This window comes from Bombyx mandarina, chromosome 08 (assembly GCF_030267445.1).
Source record: "Bombyx mandarina strain Sakado chromosome 08, ASM3026744v2".
Taxonomy (NCBI): domain Eukaryota; kingdom Metazoa; phylum Arthropoda; class Insecta; order Lepidoptera; family Bombycidae; genus Bombyx; species Bombyx mandarina.
This window is the reverse complement of record NC_143215.1, coordinates 879546-896888: the sequence shown is the minus strand read 5'-3', so window position 1 is coordinate 896888 and position 17343 is coordinate 879546. Positions and strand designations below refer to the sequence as shown.

Below are 17343 nucleotides of genomic sequence, written 5' to 3'. Positions count from 1 at the left end.
GAACGAGTTACGGGATCTTTGGAAACATAAATTCGCAAGACAAACCCTATCTTCGAATACAAACGGCTTATATAGTTTGACGTTCGCTGTATCTTAGTGTCTCTCATATTTCGATATGGTCTCAAGTCTCATAGGAATATGAACCTTATATTCGTTGAGGGGTCAACGAGAATTTTCGTTTTTTTGTTTATCGAGTGTTTTGTTTTAGGGTGAATTGTTGTTTGAACGATGACTGGTTTGATTAAAAATAAACGCGCTTTCAATTATCGGATGTGTTTCCTCTTTTGGTTATATTATTTTATGTACAACAAAAATTTAAAGAAAACATGAATTGTAAAGTCTATTAAGCCCCAAGTATAAATTAGTCACGGAGTGCTATATAGTCAGAATCCCTTGGTTAAAGAAGTTTTTAATTTTACTACAACCTCTATGGTTTGTATTATTTTTACACGGGATTGATTAAGATAGATTGTTGGCAGCGATTACACAATATATTGTCCTTATTGTATTTTAATTTGAATTTATCATTATTGTATTATGCTGTTTTATTTACGTTAAAAGGGAAAATGTGTTCAGGGTCAACCTTCAGACGGGTATTTAAATCTTGTAAAATACGGCAGCCATTTTATTCTTCAGAAAAGAAGGAAAAAGTACGTTGCAGTAAACATTCAAACGATGATATCTCCTTACTCAGTTACACCCCGTTATTAGGGGGGATTCTTTCGAAGTTGTTATAGAGAAGACAATAGTAAACTTGATACCGCATCGATGGTCGGGAATAAGGAATATGAGGCATTATCTAGATGTGCTTATCATACCAACATCTCCTCAGTAATAGTTCCTTTAACCTGAAAACGGTTAATGTCGCACAAAATACTTATACCTTTGAATAGAGCAAAGTATGTCCGTAGGCCTGAACACCAGGGCGAATGTAACCAGATAGCACATGAGGATACCAGCGAGCAGGACGTAGGATAGCTCCCTCCCGCTCGCACGCACTACTGGAGTCGAACTGTGTCTAACCCACACACCGCAGACAAATCTGAAACATAGATCATTCCTGTTTTTTTTTTCCTACCTATGCTGATAGCCTTGAGAGGCTATATCAGCGTTACCCTAGCGTGTAGGTGAGCTCTCGGGGTTCAAACCGGAGTTGTTGCTAACACTGGCCCTAGCAAGAGCAGTGCTTCGGAGAATCTACAACCGGATCGGAAACGCGACCCACTGAGAAGATCCGGCGAGAAACTCAGTGGTCTGTGTCTATGGGTTCATTTTCTCGCCGAGCCCTTCGTCGCAAGCGACGGTGACCAGTGCTTGAGGTACCTAAAAGCACCGTTAATAGATCGGGAGGATCTAAAATAACGTGTTTAGGACGACGACGACTGTTTACCATTCGGTCCACAGGATCGGGTGTGTGCCTATCCTTATACACGGACATTTAACATGTGACATTTATGCATGAATTTTAATATCGTTTCTATCCACAGACACTTTCAAACACGATCGACACAGAAGGAAGGCAGTGTGAACTAATAATGCTCGTCTTATTCATTCGGATAAATATGGAATCTAATAGATGTTAAGTATTTTGCGTCAGCTCTAAATCACTCACGCAGTCAGTAATATTCCGACGGATGAGAACGACATAGCGCCAATCGCCCACGCGGAGTCAGGTCTTAAGTACGCTTCAGGGATCGGTCGACATTGCGTCCTAGTTAGATCCGGTAACGTACCGCGCGGACACACCATACATGCTGTCTCCACGTACGGAGACCGGATCTGGTGGGAACAATATGGCATTGAAAAATAATGGTTAAAATTTCATATAATTATGTTAAATACGGAAAGTGGTCAGAGAATAACATAAATGTGTTGAGAATGAACGAGATTATAGACACATGTGTACTAAATTCTTCAGTGTCAAAGTGCTCGTGCCTTAATAGGCAGACGAGCGACGTCCCACCTGGTGGTAAGTGGTAATTGTCGGTCATGGACGTCGGCAATGCCAGGGGTACAGCTGAGTCGCTTCCTGCTGCTATTTGTTATGTAAATCTCTTCTGGTATTAGAGGTCATAAGTTATTCCAAGTTTCTGGAACGAAGTCCCTTATGGGACGATGCGGAGGGGTACCCTAACCGGGAAAAAACGTCCGTAACGTAAGATTATTATTAGCAATACATACAGTGTACGACTTAACTTTATAATAACGTACAAAAATAACATATTTTTTTATCATTAATTGACCACGATCTCAGAGCGTTCGATTGCGCAATACACTAGCTCTTATGCAAATAACCGTGAATGAAGTGTACCACAATAAGTTCGCACGTTACCGGATGACAGTGGGTTGTTGTGAAACTTCCAGTTTTATTTTCTTTATACCTCGAATAGATATATCGTTTTATACTTAAAATTAATATTTTTATAATAAGGAACTTCGTTCCTATCCGGTGTCCCACGACACCACACATCTTTTTTATTATTTGTTATTGCCTTTGCGGGCAGACGAACATACGGCCCACCTGATGGTAAGCGATTGTCGTCGCTCATGAACATCAGCAATGCCAGGGGCAGAGCCAAGCCGCTGTCTACGGCCATACGTGTGATGATGGTATGGTGGTATGTTACGGTGATGGTAAAACCTTCTTTAGGCGACGCACCTCGTACTGCGTGCAGTTGAAGCAGTGCCAGCAGCAACTCTCGCCCTCCACGTACTGCTTGGCTTGTCCGAGTTCGCACTCCGCGCTGCACACCGACTCCGGTGGATGTCTTTCTCCCCACTTGAACTGAATGTCTGGATGAAAAACAATCAATTGTGTCTACTGTCCCTACTTAACAATTTCCTACGGCTCCAACGATTTTTATAAAATTTAGTATACAGGGGATTTCGGGGGTGATAAATCGATCTAGCTACGATTTCTTTTCAGAAAATGTTGTTTTATTCGTGTTTTCAATAATCAACTTTATTGATAATCAACTTTATGACTCTTCCCGACATCTATTGGCGAATAATAATACAATTTTTTCATAATTTCAACTAACTGATTTAAAGAAACAATAACACTAAAGCTATTTCAGCAGATGGCGTTGTTAAGCCATCCGAAGCCACTTAAAAATGCCGAAACGATCTTGGAATATTTCATCATTTTATTAATACGTAATTCGTATTTAAATACAATTTCTAAAAAACACAATCTATCAAAAAAAAAAACCATCGTCTAGTATCGTAATAACTACGTTCAACTACTTATTTACGAAATATCCATTAAAAATCTTTTTTTTTGTATAAAAAATATTATGACCGACAATACGAAAATATTAGCACCGTAAATCTAGGCGCCGATCAATCAATCTACATAGTCAATCGACAAAGTAGATGGATAGGCTTTGTGTCAGGAGAATAATCAAGCTTACAGCTGAGAACTCTTTAACAAGTTAGTTTGCAGGAAAATATATCCGGGCGCCGCGGAAATAATCAGAGATTTTGTATCGAAGTTAGATATGATCAATATAGAAATTATATTCGGATAAGATAATTTGATATAAATTTTTTTATTGATGTGAAATCTATAGCCGCACGTAAAACCGATTTCTGGCGTGGCGACGCATGCCATGGCGACGCGTCGCCATGCGCAATCGACTGTGCGATTCTCTCCCACTCGATCCGGCGTTAAGCCATCTCTCTCGCTACACTGAGCTCGGATACCTATAGTGTATACTCCGTAGTGTATACAGTGTTGTTAACTACAGTACACATAACCTGTGTTTTACTTGAAAACAAATTATTTTTTCGTAATATTTTATTTTATCATTATGACATATTTAGTTCCTATCACAATCTGTTCTTTTCTGTATATTAGTTTTACAAAATAATGTCGATGTTTCACATCTGCCAGGCGTCCCGTGACGGCTCACTTTTATTTATTTATTTTTTATTGCTTAGATGGGTGGACGAGCGCACAGCCTACCTGGTGTTAAGTGGTTACCAGAGCCCATAGACATCTACAACCTAAATGCGCCACCCAGCTTGAGATATAAGTTCTAAGGTCTCAAGTACAACGTATAGTTACAACGGCTGCCCCACCCTTCAAACCGAAACGCATTACTGCTTCACGGCAGAAATAGGCAGGGCGGTGGTACCTACCCGCGCGGACTCCCAAGAGGTCCTACCACCAGTAAAAAAGTTGTGGTTCAGTCATTTTGTAAGTTACAAATTACTTTAAGTAACCAATTGATTTTTGGCAGGCACACAAAAATTAAGGCTCACCCTTGATATGTAGTTGAAGTTCTCCATCCAAGTACTGGCCAACGTTAACCCAGCTGTATGTGCCTCGTGAGACTTGCTTGAAGTGCAAGATGTTATACCTGGCTGGGCCGTCGCCATTGCTATCGAAGTGGAACTCGTCACCGCTCACACCTAAGAAGACGTGGAATATCGGGTATATTTTGGCAATTTATAATGATACCATCATCTCGTTTTTACCATCGCACCGCCCGTTCATCCATACTACTTGGAGCCACTGCGTTCATCCACAGTGCGCTTCCAGAGATCTTTTTTGCCACGTACCATCCGGCTATGGAATGAGCTCCCCTCCACGGTGTTTGCCGAGCGCTATGACATATCCTTCTTCAAACAAGGCTTGTGGAGAGTACTTAATGGTAGGCAGCGGCTTGTCTCTGCCCCTGGCATTGCTGAAGTCCATGGGTGACGGTAACCACTCACCATCAGGTGGGCCAGGTATGCTCGTCCGCCTACACGAGCAATAAAAAAATATTTCTTGATACTATCCGCATGCAATCATAAACTTTCATGATACTATCCGGCTATGTATCAGAAAATGCGGATAATATGCGACCCCCGCCATTTCGTACTACCCCTACTTGTACTACTACGCTCTAATATTTATATAAATCATATCTAATATATATCTAAAAAACTAACGCTAAATTTGTTTCCGACTGCCTTTGATCACATTTATGGTCTTAATCTAATTCGTTATGTTAATGATATTATAAGCGAGTGACTTTTCGAAATAAAGTGTTTGTCCTTGTGTTACCAGCTTATCAAAGAAAACGAAAATACACTTAGGCTGCTTTCAGACTACGCTATATTTTTATAGTGCCATATAGTAAAGCAGCCTATACTTAGCCAAATAATATATAGTACAGTACAGTATGACAATACAATGTATACCATAACAATATATCGTACGCGATATTGTTGTGCTATGAGCTATATACTATATGCTGTTATATTATAACGTAGTCTCTTACTGGCGGTAGGACATTTTATGAGTCCGCACGGGTAGGTACCACCAACCTACCGTGAAGCAGTAATGCGTTTCGGTTTGAAGGGTGAGGTAGCCGTTGTAACTATACTTGAGACCTTAGAACTGATATCTCAAGGTGGGAGGCGCATTTACGTTGTGGATATCTATGAGCTCGGGTAACCACTTAACACCAGGTGGGCTGTGAGCTCGTCCACCCATCTATGCAATAAATAAAAAGTCTAAAAGTGGCTTAAACATAATTCAGGGTTGGTATTTACCAGTAAAGTTGACTTTCCTTAGGTAGCGCAGTAAATCAGCGCCACTCGCCGGCCGCATCGCGTCGCACAACCCTGGTCTTCCCCCGCACACCGCGTCGTGCATGTCACTGCAGGTCAAGAAATAATTAGGAATAAAGCTTTAAAGGAGCATCTAACCCATAGAAACCCAGTGACAGCAACTACGGTGATATGAAGGGCACATCGTTAAAAACTCAGTTAAAACAGATATATAACGAGGCTTTGAAAGTTTGTCTCGTGGTGAAGCTTTATAAAACCTCTCATAGGATTTTTCACAAACTTCTTCAAACTTCTAGTATCAGGTAGTTGTAGTATCGGGATGTCGGTTAGTTAGACTTTTGCGAATGTATCATATTACAGATGCAGGCTAAGGGTCGTTAGAAAGCGCTTTATCCACAAAGACCCACTGTCGAGCCGAGACTGGAATAGAGGTCTAAACTGAAACTTGGTTCTCTATTTTTATCGCTTGCCCGGTGCACGCTAATTTGGTTTAACTTGGACCGGCAAGGGAGACCCAAGAAAATGTAAACTGCAATGGGTCTAGCAGAAAAGCAACCAGGTAACTGAAGCCTTGATCCGTTGACTATCCCGCACGCGTATTTCACTGATTTTCACGTTACTCAAAACCTGATCCGGACACAGGACGTTGTTATTAATTTTGTGGGCCGACCAGCATGTGGCACAACTAATGGCAATTGCATCCTCCTGTCATTCGCTCATTGCTGAGCATTGTGATGCACCCGCCTGATACATTTTATTGTAATCTGTAGCCACTTATGTCGGTCAGTGGCGCAGTGAAGTGAAGTGCGTTGTCCAGTCTCGTGTCCAGGTGCTCGGACACTTGGTCACTACAACTTTTCGGGCTCCGACCTCTGGATCGTGTCTCTATGTTGACTGCGAATCTTGAATAAGGTGCGTGCTCAGTCAACTCGGTATACTACGTTCCAACCCATTTCTGCAGCGGTGTTTTGTTGTTTTCTAGTTTGGAGAGTGGGCTAATAATATAGGGGTTTACTCATATTGAGAATGTTAGTGCTAGCAGATTTGTCAGGCTAAGCCCCGTGAGCTCGCCTACACGTTTGGCGATCTAGTAAAACCCCTCGGGGCTAATAAGATAGGCAAAAAAATATATTGAGACGTGAAATTGGTAGTGATATTGATCTGTACTGTCTATAGGAAGTGGTAACGGACTCTAATCTAAAAAAAATAATCAATATTTAAAAAAAAAGACATGTCCGCTGAGTTTCTTGCCAGTTCTTCTCAAGACGGAGGCTAGTTTTTGTGAATTGGCGGTAGCTCTTTTTGACGTTCAACAAGTATGTATGTACTTTCATTTATGTTGAATATTTTTTTTTTTATTTGATTTGATTTTATTTTATTTCATTTAATTAATCTAAGAGTTCGATTGCCTATTTAGTGCTACAAGCACTAGATTGAAAATCTAAGAAAATCTCAGAACGTCGTTACTTTTCATTTTGTTGAATCTTTTCGCTGCTCCACGTCCGTTCAGTTCGAAGCGCATGAATGGATCGGGGTCGCCCGCCTTCGCCTCACATAATGTAGCTTTTTAACTCGTTGCATTTAAAGAGGATGATGATAGGGGATCGTTTCAGACGCGTCTACGGACCGCAGTTTTAAAGGACAAGAAAATATTAATGCGGTACGCCATCGCTATATGAAAGGGTGGTATAATGTGAGAAATTGATTTATTAATATAAGAAAAAGATATGCCATTGAAGATATTTATTTGTGACGTGCGCTTAAAATAATACAATCTTAAGAGTAACAACTATAAACTACTTTTACGGTTCGTGCGTGTTTGCGTGCGCGAGTGTTTGTGTGTGCGCGCGCGCGTGTGTGTGTGTGTGTGTGTGTGTGTGTGTGTATTTATGTGTACTCGTGTTTGTCATTGTCATTACATTATTTTCGACGTTTCGGTGTTGTTATTACAACGCAAAAATATTTCCAATTATGTCTGCAATTCCCAAAAACTGAAGAAAATAGTAATATTAACAAATAATTTGGAAGAGATCACGCGCGGTCATCCAGCCCCAAATTAGGGTTCCCTGTGTTATGTGCACCAGAGACTAACATAAATATGTATTAGTGTTCATGTATTTAGATATATTATGTATTAGTGTTTTTTATTTTTATTATTGTTATTGTTATTGTGTATTGTATCAATAAGTAAATTGATTAGATTGTACTCATCTACCCACTCATGTAAAGCTTTCCATCTTTAAGAACGGTTAGCTGGTAGTTAAACTTAAAACTTATAAACGTAAAACTCCAATAATGTAACTCAATGTGTAAAAAAATTACCTAAAATATTATTTACATCGCGTGCCCTGCGAAAACTATTGATGGTAGAATAAAATAATGTACAACGACTATGTAGAGCACATTATTATTTACAAAAAGTGTCGCGACAGTATAATATGTCTAAATATTATAGTTATGCGGCAATAGGTAGGTGTTCTTTAATTAAAAAAAATAAAACAACGTCAAATATCGTTGAAATTTTTGTTAAAGATCCGAGCGGAGCTGGAACGGACCGCTTGTATATTATAATTTCTAAAAAACACAATTTATCAAAATAGTAAAAATACCAAGCAAAGCTCGGTCATCGTCTAGTAATAAATTATACGACTTTTCTTGACATTCAAAAATAAAAAAAACCAAACGTGTGCTCCGCAAATTACCGCGTATCAAATTCAAGCACAATCACCTGAACAAACAACCTATCTAATTACTGTGTATCATATCGTTAATTACTATTTACATAAAAGTTAACAGTACGACTTGACTTCTAAATAACTTTATGTTTGTTCTGTAATGTTAGATGCTTGTGTAAACATTAATTTAATGAAACATTTATCCCTTGATATGCAGATACGTAGTAAGAGATAATACGTTCCGTATACACTACAATATGTACAAGATTATATTATGTTAATATACTTAAATTTATTTTAATTAAATAAATATATAATAAGAAAGTTCTTTAGTTACTTGTAATGCTACATTAAGAGAGTATGATGTCTCGAAATAAAAAATTCTTATTTTATTATAAGACACGCCTTTATAATTTAAGGCATAAGCCAGTTAGGCTGTTTAAAAATGAAAGAAATTGAGGTCTTGGTCATATTGAATCATTTTTTTTTTTTTTTTTTTATTGCTTAGTTGTGTGGACGAGCTCACAGCCCACCTGATGTTAAGTGGTTACTGGAGCCCATAGACATCTACAACGTAAATGCGCTACACACCTTGAGATATAGTTCTAAGGTCTCAGTATAGTCACAACGGCTGCCCCACCCTTCAAACCGAAACGCATTACTGCTTCACGGCAGAAATAGGCGGGGCGGTGGTACCTACCCGTGCGGACTCACAAGAGGTCCTACCACCAGTAATTTACTCCTCCTCCTCGCGTCGTTTCCTCACTGCTGAGTGTCGTGACCTATGTTGACAGGATTTTGCTCCTTGTAATGTCCCGCCAGCGCCTCCGATCATTGGCCGCAATGGAGTCACTACTACTGCTCGTTAATTAGTCTATACTTTCAATTACGTGAAGTGGCGTGGAATACCTCATCAGCACTATTATCATTAACGTCTCCTGATCTTACTACTTTTATGCTTGAGTATGCGTTGGTTGGTCCCAGTGTTCTGCCAAACCGCGATGGCGTTGTGAAGGCTATTGCTATTATGTTACTCAGATTACTCAAGGTATCCTGCGACATGATGATGTGTCCTTGAGCTCAAATAGCCCTTTAACAAGGAAACAATCTGTTCGTCTATGTAATTAAAAAGTCAAAGTGTAAAATTGAATTGTATTTTTATAATGAGTCCTTAAATAGAGTTTTGAGTACACCCACCGCACCCTATTATGGGCCGGCAGCCCTAAATCCCTAAGGGCCGAATCAAAACTCGTGTATATCATGACCACAATATTAATTAAAGCCGGACTAAGACAAACAAGATCGCAGACCATCAACATTGTCTGATTGATGCTGTTTCGGGAATGTTAGTAAAGGCTGACTTCTATGACTTAGAATAATAGCTATGAGCGTCAGTTAGTAATTGTTTTAGCAGTGGCAGACGGGCTTTGCCGGGTATTCCTGCCTTAAGACCGAAACGTATGGGCTGGACAGTGCTTCTGTGAAAGTTTATACAATGTCCTAATATTTCTTACTGGTGGTAGGACCTCTTGTGAGTTCACACGGGTAGGTACCACCACCTTGCCTATTTCTGTATTTCTGCCGTGAAGCAGTAATGCGTTTCGGTTTGAAGGGTGGGGCAGCCGTTGTAACTATGCTGAGAACTTCGAACTCATATCTCAAGGTGGGTGACGGTATCTACGTCGTAGATGTCTATGGGCTTCGGTAACCCCTTAACACCAGGTGGGCTTTGAGCTCGGCCACTTATTTAAGGAATAAAAAAAACAAAAAAGTGGTATTGGGTCCCTGGTTTAATCACATTGGTTTATACGAGAAACTTCTCAATTCATCGTTAATACTACTGACGTTTCATCTTTATTTTTGTTTACTTTTAATTTTAACTGTGACCTTTCATCTCGACTGTGGAATGCTTCACTGCGCTCTGCTGCTCGGTCTTATATTATATTTAAATATAGCCAAGAAACAGACTCGTTACTGTCTGTTATACCTAAATATTATCATAGAGTAATAAATGTACTTTTTTTTATTGCTTACATGGTGGACGAGCTCACAGCCTACCTGGAGTTAAGTGGTTACTGGAGCCCATAGACATCTTCAACGTAAATGCGCCACCCACCTTGAGATATAAGTTCTAAGGTCTCAAGTATAGTTACAATGAACTCTTCTTAATTCGTAATTCGTTCTCTGTTTATTTTAGGAGTTTTTGTAAGTCAAAGGATATACTCATGAAGTGTACGTATTTTTGGGACAGCTATTCTGTTCGACGTTGAAATTACCTTACACAGCAGAACAGCTGTCGAAAGGGACTTTCTTTTTTAACTGGTTTTATTATGAATATGCATAGCGCTCAGGAAAAACCATGAAACTAAGATCCTTTCAGAGCTGGATGTGGCAAAAGTGATCGCATGAACGCAGGTTCTAGTATATAACGAGTCAGGTCCTAAGTATTGTCACACAGTAAAAACTTTTCTATTAGAATGCTGGCCACAAAAAAGTTTATTGAATTCGAATTTCTAATTGTTCATGAAAATAAAAATGTATACTTTTAGAATTTTACTCATTTTTAAATATGGAGTGGACGCTTAAAGAACACCGTGTTGCAGTAACTGCGTTGCATCGTTGCGGTTACGCGCCAATTCAAATTTTTAACATACTGAAAATTTTGAATATAACCAAAAGATTCGTTTATCGTACCATCAAACGATACAATGAAGACTCTAGTATAGATGACAGGTCAAGAAGTAGTCGCCCTCGGTCTGTTAGGACTCCAGCAGTGATAAAAGCCGTGAAGGCGCGAATTCAAAGAAATCCCAAACGTAAGCAGAAACTGTTGGCCCTTCAGATGTTAAGCAGAACCACGGTGAAAAGGGTGTTAAATGAAGACTTAGGGCTTCGTGCATATCGAAGAAAAACAGGACATCGTTTGAATGCTCGTCTAATGGACCTGAGACTGAAGAGATGCCGCGCTTTGTTGAAGCGGTACGCGAGAAAAAAATATCGGGAAATTCTTTTTTCGGATGAAAAAATTTTTACCGTAGAAGAGAGCTACAACAAACAAAATGATAAGGTGTACGCACACAGTAGTGAAGAAGCGAGCAACCGTATTCCGCGTGTCCAACGAGGTCATTTTCCATCCTCGCTCATGGTATGGTTGGGAGTTTCTTATTGGGGCTTAACAGAGGTACATTTTTGTGAGAAAGGTGTAAAAACGAATGCAGTTGTGTATCAAAATACAGTCCTGACGAACCTTGTGGAATCTGTTTCTCATACCATGTTCAATAACAGGCACTGGGTATTCCAACAAGATTCGGCGCCAGCTCATAGAGCGAAGAGCACACAAGACTGGCTGGCGGCGCGTGAAATCGACTTCATCCGGCACGAAGACTGGCCCTCCTCCAGTCCAGATTTGAATCCGTTAGATTACAAGATATGGCAACACTTGGAGGAAAAGGCGTGCTCAAAGCCTCATCCCAATTTGGAGTCACTCAAGACATTCTTGATTAAGGCAACCGCTGATATTGACATGGACCTCGTTCGTGCTGCGATAGACGACTGGCCGCGCAGATTGAAGGCCTGTATTCAAAATCACGGAGGTCATTTTGAATAAACTTTAGTGTAATAAGAATCTGTTTTGTTAAGTTCATTTTGGTATATGAATGGTTACTTATTGAATAAACTTGTTTCAATTATTTTACATTAAACATGTGACAGAATTTATGACCTGACTAGGTATATTTATTGCCCTTGAAGGCATAAGAGCATACGGCCCACCTTATGGTGAATGGTTACCGTCACCCATGGACTTCAGCAATGTCAGGGGCAGAGCCAATCCGCTGTCTACCGTTAAGTACTCTCCATAAGCCTTATTTGAAGTAGGACATGTCATAGCGCTCGGGAAACACCGTGGAGGGGAGCCCATTCTAAAGCCGGATGGTACGTGGCAAAAAAGATCGCTGGAAACGCACCGTGAATGAACGCAGTGGCTCCAGGTAGTAGGGATGCACTGTACTCCGATGGTTGATAATGCAATCGTATAATGTAAAATTATCTACCTTTTATTCACGAATTCGCGACTTCATTTCATTTGGGTGTGAGCTGTGAGCTCTTCCAACAATCTAAGCAATAAAAAAAAAAAAAAAAACCTGATTGCTGTCGGTACGTTGCGTTGATGCCGCAGCCCTGCCCAGCTTTCGGTCAAAGTAAATAGAACTTGTGATTATGAACTGCAGAACTGTCATTAATACAAAACCGAATTCGCAACCTAACAACGTACTAATTAAATACAAAAGTCAAAATAGATGCTGCTTCAAGAATGCTATGCAATATGTGACAGTCAGCGGTCCTCGGGTAACGAGTGCCATCAACGTAAATTGGTCATTAAGAACTTCAAGGAGTGAAAGAGATTTTTACACTGAAGCCTTCTCGTAGCCGCGAAACAACCTCCACTCGAGAATTTTATTCATACAAAAAAAAAGGGAAAACCAAATGTAAATATCTCGGTTTTATTTTGGCGGTTGGCCCTAAAAGGGTTTGCGTTGAAGTTGAATGGAAAACGCTAAAAATTAGGACGTGTTTATGTGGTAAGATGTTTTTAGGTTCTTAGGAAATTCACTAGTTTTACATTGTGATAGAATGATATTAAAGCGTGGTATGGACATGTGATTCGTAGAGAGAAGGTGCATGTGACTAGGAGATGTATGGAAACGGTAGTACAAGGTAGAGGGGGAAGAGGTCGACTAAAGAAGACATGGATGGAGTGTGTGAATGACGATATGAGAGAGAGAGGAGTGAGCGTTGAGATGACGGCTGATAGAAGAGAATGGAAGAGAAAAATTAGCTGTGCCGACCCCACCTAGTGGGATAAGGTGGAGAAAAAGAGGAAGAGAATGATATTAAACATAACATTTTGAACGAGCGCTTGGGAAAAATTTTCGAGATACATCGAACACTGGTGTCTTTTGTATAATTTTTATTCTGGTCACAATCGAAACACCATTAAATCTCCAGAGTATATTCCTTCTACTGTAACTTCTACTATACTTTCTTAGATATCGCAGCAAGTTTAGTCTAAAGCGGGCCTTATAGCTAGCTCTAAGTATCTCTATTTAATTTTCCAAACGACTAACAAACTTCCTTAAAAACTTAGTTCTAATTTCGCCTCATTCGGTTTTTTTGTTTCTTAGAGTCTTACAATAAAGAACTACAGTAACATTTTTCATGTTTCCTGACTAATTAATGTTTAATGAGTATAAATAGACATTTACTTTTACTTTTTTTACTGGTGGTAGGACCTCTTGTGAGTCCGCACGGGTAGGTACCACCTCCCTGCTTATTACAGCCGTGAAGCAGTAATGCGTTTCGGTTTGAAGGGTGGGGCAGCCGTTGTAGCTGTACTGAGACCTAAGAACTTATATCTCAAGGTGCGTGGCGCATTTACGTTGTAGATGTCTATGGGCTCCAGTAACCACTTAACACCAGGTGGGCTGTGAACTCGTCCACTCATCTAAGCAATAAAAAAAAAACAAGAGACTATTAGGAATACGAAAATTGTAATATACATACTTGTCATGAAATGCAAATTTATTGAAAAAACTTTTGTTGATTTTAGTGACATAATTCCGACTGGACATCAGCGCGATCACTAAGTGGTGCATTAGCCACACTGAATATCTCTTCGTGAGCTATGATTACCTGGTGTGCTTCTAGGGGAGCTTGTACTGCTTTTTCCTTAAAAGTAATCTTTCGATTAATATATCTTCCCTTTTTTATTAAACGCGTTGCTAGGAATACGAACCATCCGATGAGAAGTGGTTAGTTAAGTAAAGGCATTAAAATGACAACAATCCACTTTAAAAGTTGAAGTTAAAGTATTGATCGTATCGAATAGAGGTGGGCTCACCGTTTGAATGGAAACGCATGACTACTTTTATTGTTATACCGATATCAGGGAGAAGTCAATCGGAAATACGCGTTAAGTGCGTGTTTTCATAGAATTTTTTTTGCCAAAGAGATTAAAATACCGCAAGAACTATAACAAAAGGCGAACGTTATTTCATATTCAACCTAACACCCAAGAAATTACATATTCCACCCGCACGATCCATCCGCGATGGAACTTGAAATAACTCATTCATGTAAAAATATATCTGACGTTAAGCATGATTAATTATATAAAGGTCAAACTAATATCCATGTAAAATAAGTGTACTTAAAAGAGGTCGTAACCAGACCCTGGTTAAAGGTCATAAAACAGGTTTATAGTACCCGAACTCGATTCCAGTCAATACCGAAAGCGCCTTTCATCTTATATACCCTGATGATTCAAAATGCTTTGTGGTTTATTGGTAGATGTTAGTCTTGTAAGAGATTTGTGGTCAATATGTACGTTGATGAATAATACCCTACACTGGTTAAATTTTGGTAAAAGGTACTTGATGGGTTACTAATGGATATTCACTGGCCATTGATGATACTTCTATTTTGGTACAATTTAAAAAATGGTGAAGGTATGATTGATGGAATGGTAAAATCATATTTGAGCATTTAAGTATATGCCTTGCCAACTAAGGATAAATCAACGACAGCTTTAAGAGTATGGAATTATCAAAAACTAACTCAGAGCACTTGTAAACTCAAACTTTATGTTACTTCAAGATCTTTTTAAAAAAATATTAAATGTTGAAATAGTTTGTGCCAGCCAATTTTAAGTGGACTTTAAATATATTTAAAGAAATATGATAATATCAATGAATCAACTTTAAATGTTATCCGAAAATTCTGTTAGTGCAATAGTGACTTTTATTTTTCTGTGTACTATGTAATAATTATTTGTATCATACATATTACGTAATCGAAATAGATATTTGGTTTTCTGGGATCACTTATTTTGCTAGGATTAGTGTTAGCAATTACTAGGCTAAGCTCCGTAGGCTTGCTTACACCCCCGTTAAAGCTAGGGTAGCCCCTCGAAGATACTAGCGTATAGAATAGATTTGAGGTACACGTAAAAATTATATGGTAATCGTTTTTATAATATTCTCGATGTACTCACTTGTGTTAATATTCGAAACCATTCTTTTTTTTTTTTTTTATGGCATCACGCATTGCGACGAAACCAATCTGTAATGTAATTAATCTATGGGGAGGGGGACGGGTTGCGAAGTGGCACGGCGTTCGCGACTTGACATCTGTCACTTCTGCTTGCTTCTCGAACGGTACTTTCACGTGTAACGGTCTTGCTACGGTATGCTACGGTTTTCGATTATCACTATTCCTTATCTATTCCCGCCCTACAGCCCTCTCCCTAAGTGATACGGTGTTATTCGACGAGGTCATCGGTTCCGGTGAGCGATTAGGCAATATTTTGTTAAAAAAGTATATACGGCGTCGCGGATCGCGGCACATGTTCGACGGGCACCTCGTACTGGTTTCCGGAGCTCTAGGCTCCCACGAGGGCGCTAGGTTCAGATCGAACAGTTAAGATTTTATAATATTATTTACTGGTGGATTTTATGATACTTTTTACTGGTGGTAGGACCTCTTGTTAGTCCGCACGGGTAGGTACCACCACTTTGCCTATTTTCTGCCGTGAAGCAGTAATGCGTTTCGGTTTGAAGGGTGGGGCAGCCGTGGTAACTATACTTGAGAATTTAGAACTTATGTCTCAAGGTGGTCTATGGGCTCCAGTAGCCACTTAACACCAGGTGGGCTGTGAGCTCGTCCACCCAATTAAGCTAAAAAAAAAAATTTGTAGATCTATGAATAAAGTATTAAAAAAGACACCATCACGCTAGTTAGCCAGAACGTTGGTTCGTAGCTTTATCGCTTTCCAGTTTTCTGAATTATAAACACAAAAGATGCACACGTGATTATATGTATCTCATTAACAGCAATTGCTCACCCGAGCTGGCCTAATTTAAATTCAGACACAGTTTTAAGTTACCATAGTTACTCGAACAGTATTAGTTTGTATCAATAGTGGGATTAATAAAACGTATTTTAATATAAGGCCGGTAACCACAATCCGGTGCGCTCAAATGTACAAAAGGGTGCCCTGAATAGGACACTCACGGAATTGGAATAGTCCTGTCAAAAGCCCGAGAATTGTGCTCGGTTATTTGATGAATTGTTACAACGGTTTGTGAATGATGTATGTAAGGAATATTGATAGGCGATAGATGTTCAAAATTATAAGACGGATAGTACCTAAATAGTTTTGTTATTTTTTGGTATTTGTGGGACAATTGACCTCATGGGTTTGGTGTAAAGTGGTAAGAGCCCCTAATCATCACGTTAATAACCACGGTACGGTTCTGTGATTTGTAAATAAAGAAGGCAATGAAGACACTGTTTTAGATGTAATTTAAGCCTGTAAGCCTCAATTAGTGTGATAAAAACGTGGAGCAGAATAATACCTCAAATTTGTTTGAAATATCGAAATTAATTATCTCGAAAATAAGGTAATTATGATGTGGTTGTCTAACTCAAAGACAGACAATTGTGTAAATATTCAGTTTAAAGTTCTAAACTTTCGATACTTAGTAAAACGAACAATTTGAAATTAAAGGAACAAGCTTCACCACATATGAGCTACACTTTTGTGTTTTATTCAGAAAGTATAGCTTATGTCGAAAGCTTTCTAGCTTCAGCACATACGGTTACACAAAACATCCTAACAAGTTTTTACTACCACAGAATGTCTAGATAGTTTTCATTTTCATTTACGTACTGGCTGTATTCATCATATTCCTACTTATACTGTTTGACCACCGTAATCCTATCCTGCTTTCTGTACTTTTGACAGATGCAGTCTTCAATGTATCTCCACATTTTTCGTAAATCTCTTTAAAATTTCGTTTCCATGGACGATATTCTTAAAGTGAAATTGTATATTTTTTTATACAAACATCCTAAAGTGGCTTACCTAAGGCCCCCTTAAATATATGAAAATAAATACAAATAAATGTAAATAATCCATATCCCATATCCATAATCAATAATTCTAAAAATATAAAAGCCCATTGTTCCGAAATCGAACCGAATCTGAACGGAATCGATCTTTCTTTGTTGCCCTAAGCGTTGCTTCAGGCATATTTTCACCCGC

At 39.1% G+C, this 17343-nt stretch overlaps 1 protein-coding gene across 2 annotated transcripts in view; it reads right to left on the bottom strand.

The window, feature by feature from the left end:
• Positions 1–17343, bottom strand: part of LOC114244983 (metabotropic glutamate receptor 2) — a 189942-nt gene that overhangs the window by 24951 nt on the left and 147648 nt on the right. For both annotated transcript variants that reach the window (XM_028176982.2, XM_089728980.1), the window contains exons 8-12: positions 5548–5654; positions 4267–4416; positions 2660–2793; positions 1613–1779; positions 884–1042 (exon numbers count right to left, since the gene is read on the bottom strand). In XM_028176982.2, the coding sequence (XP_028032783.2) occupies positions 884–1042; positions 1613–1779; positions 2660–2793; positions 4267–4416; positions 5548–5654 (717 nt within the window). The remainder of the gene's footprint in view (positions 1–883; positions 1043–1612; positions 1780–2659; positions 2794–4266; positions 4417–5547; positions 5655–17343) is intronic.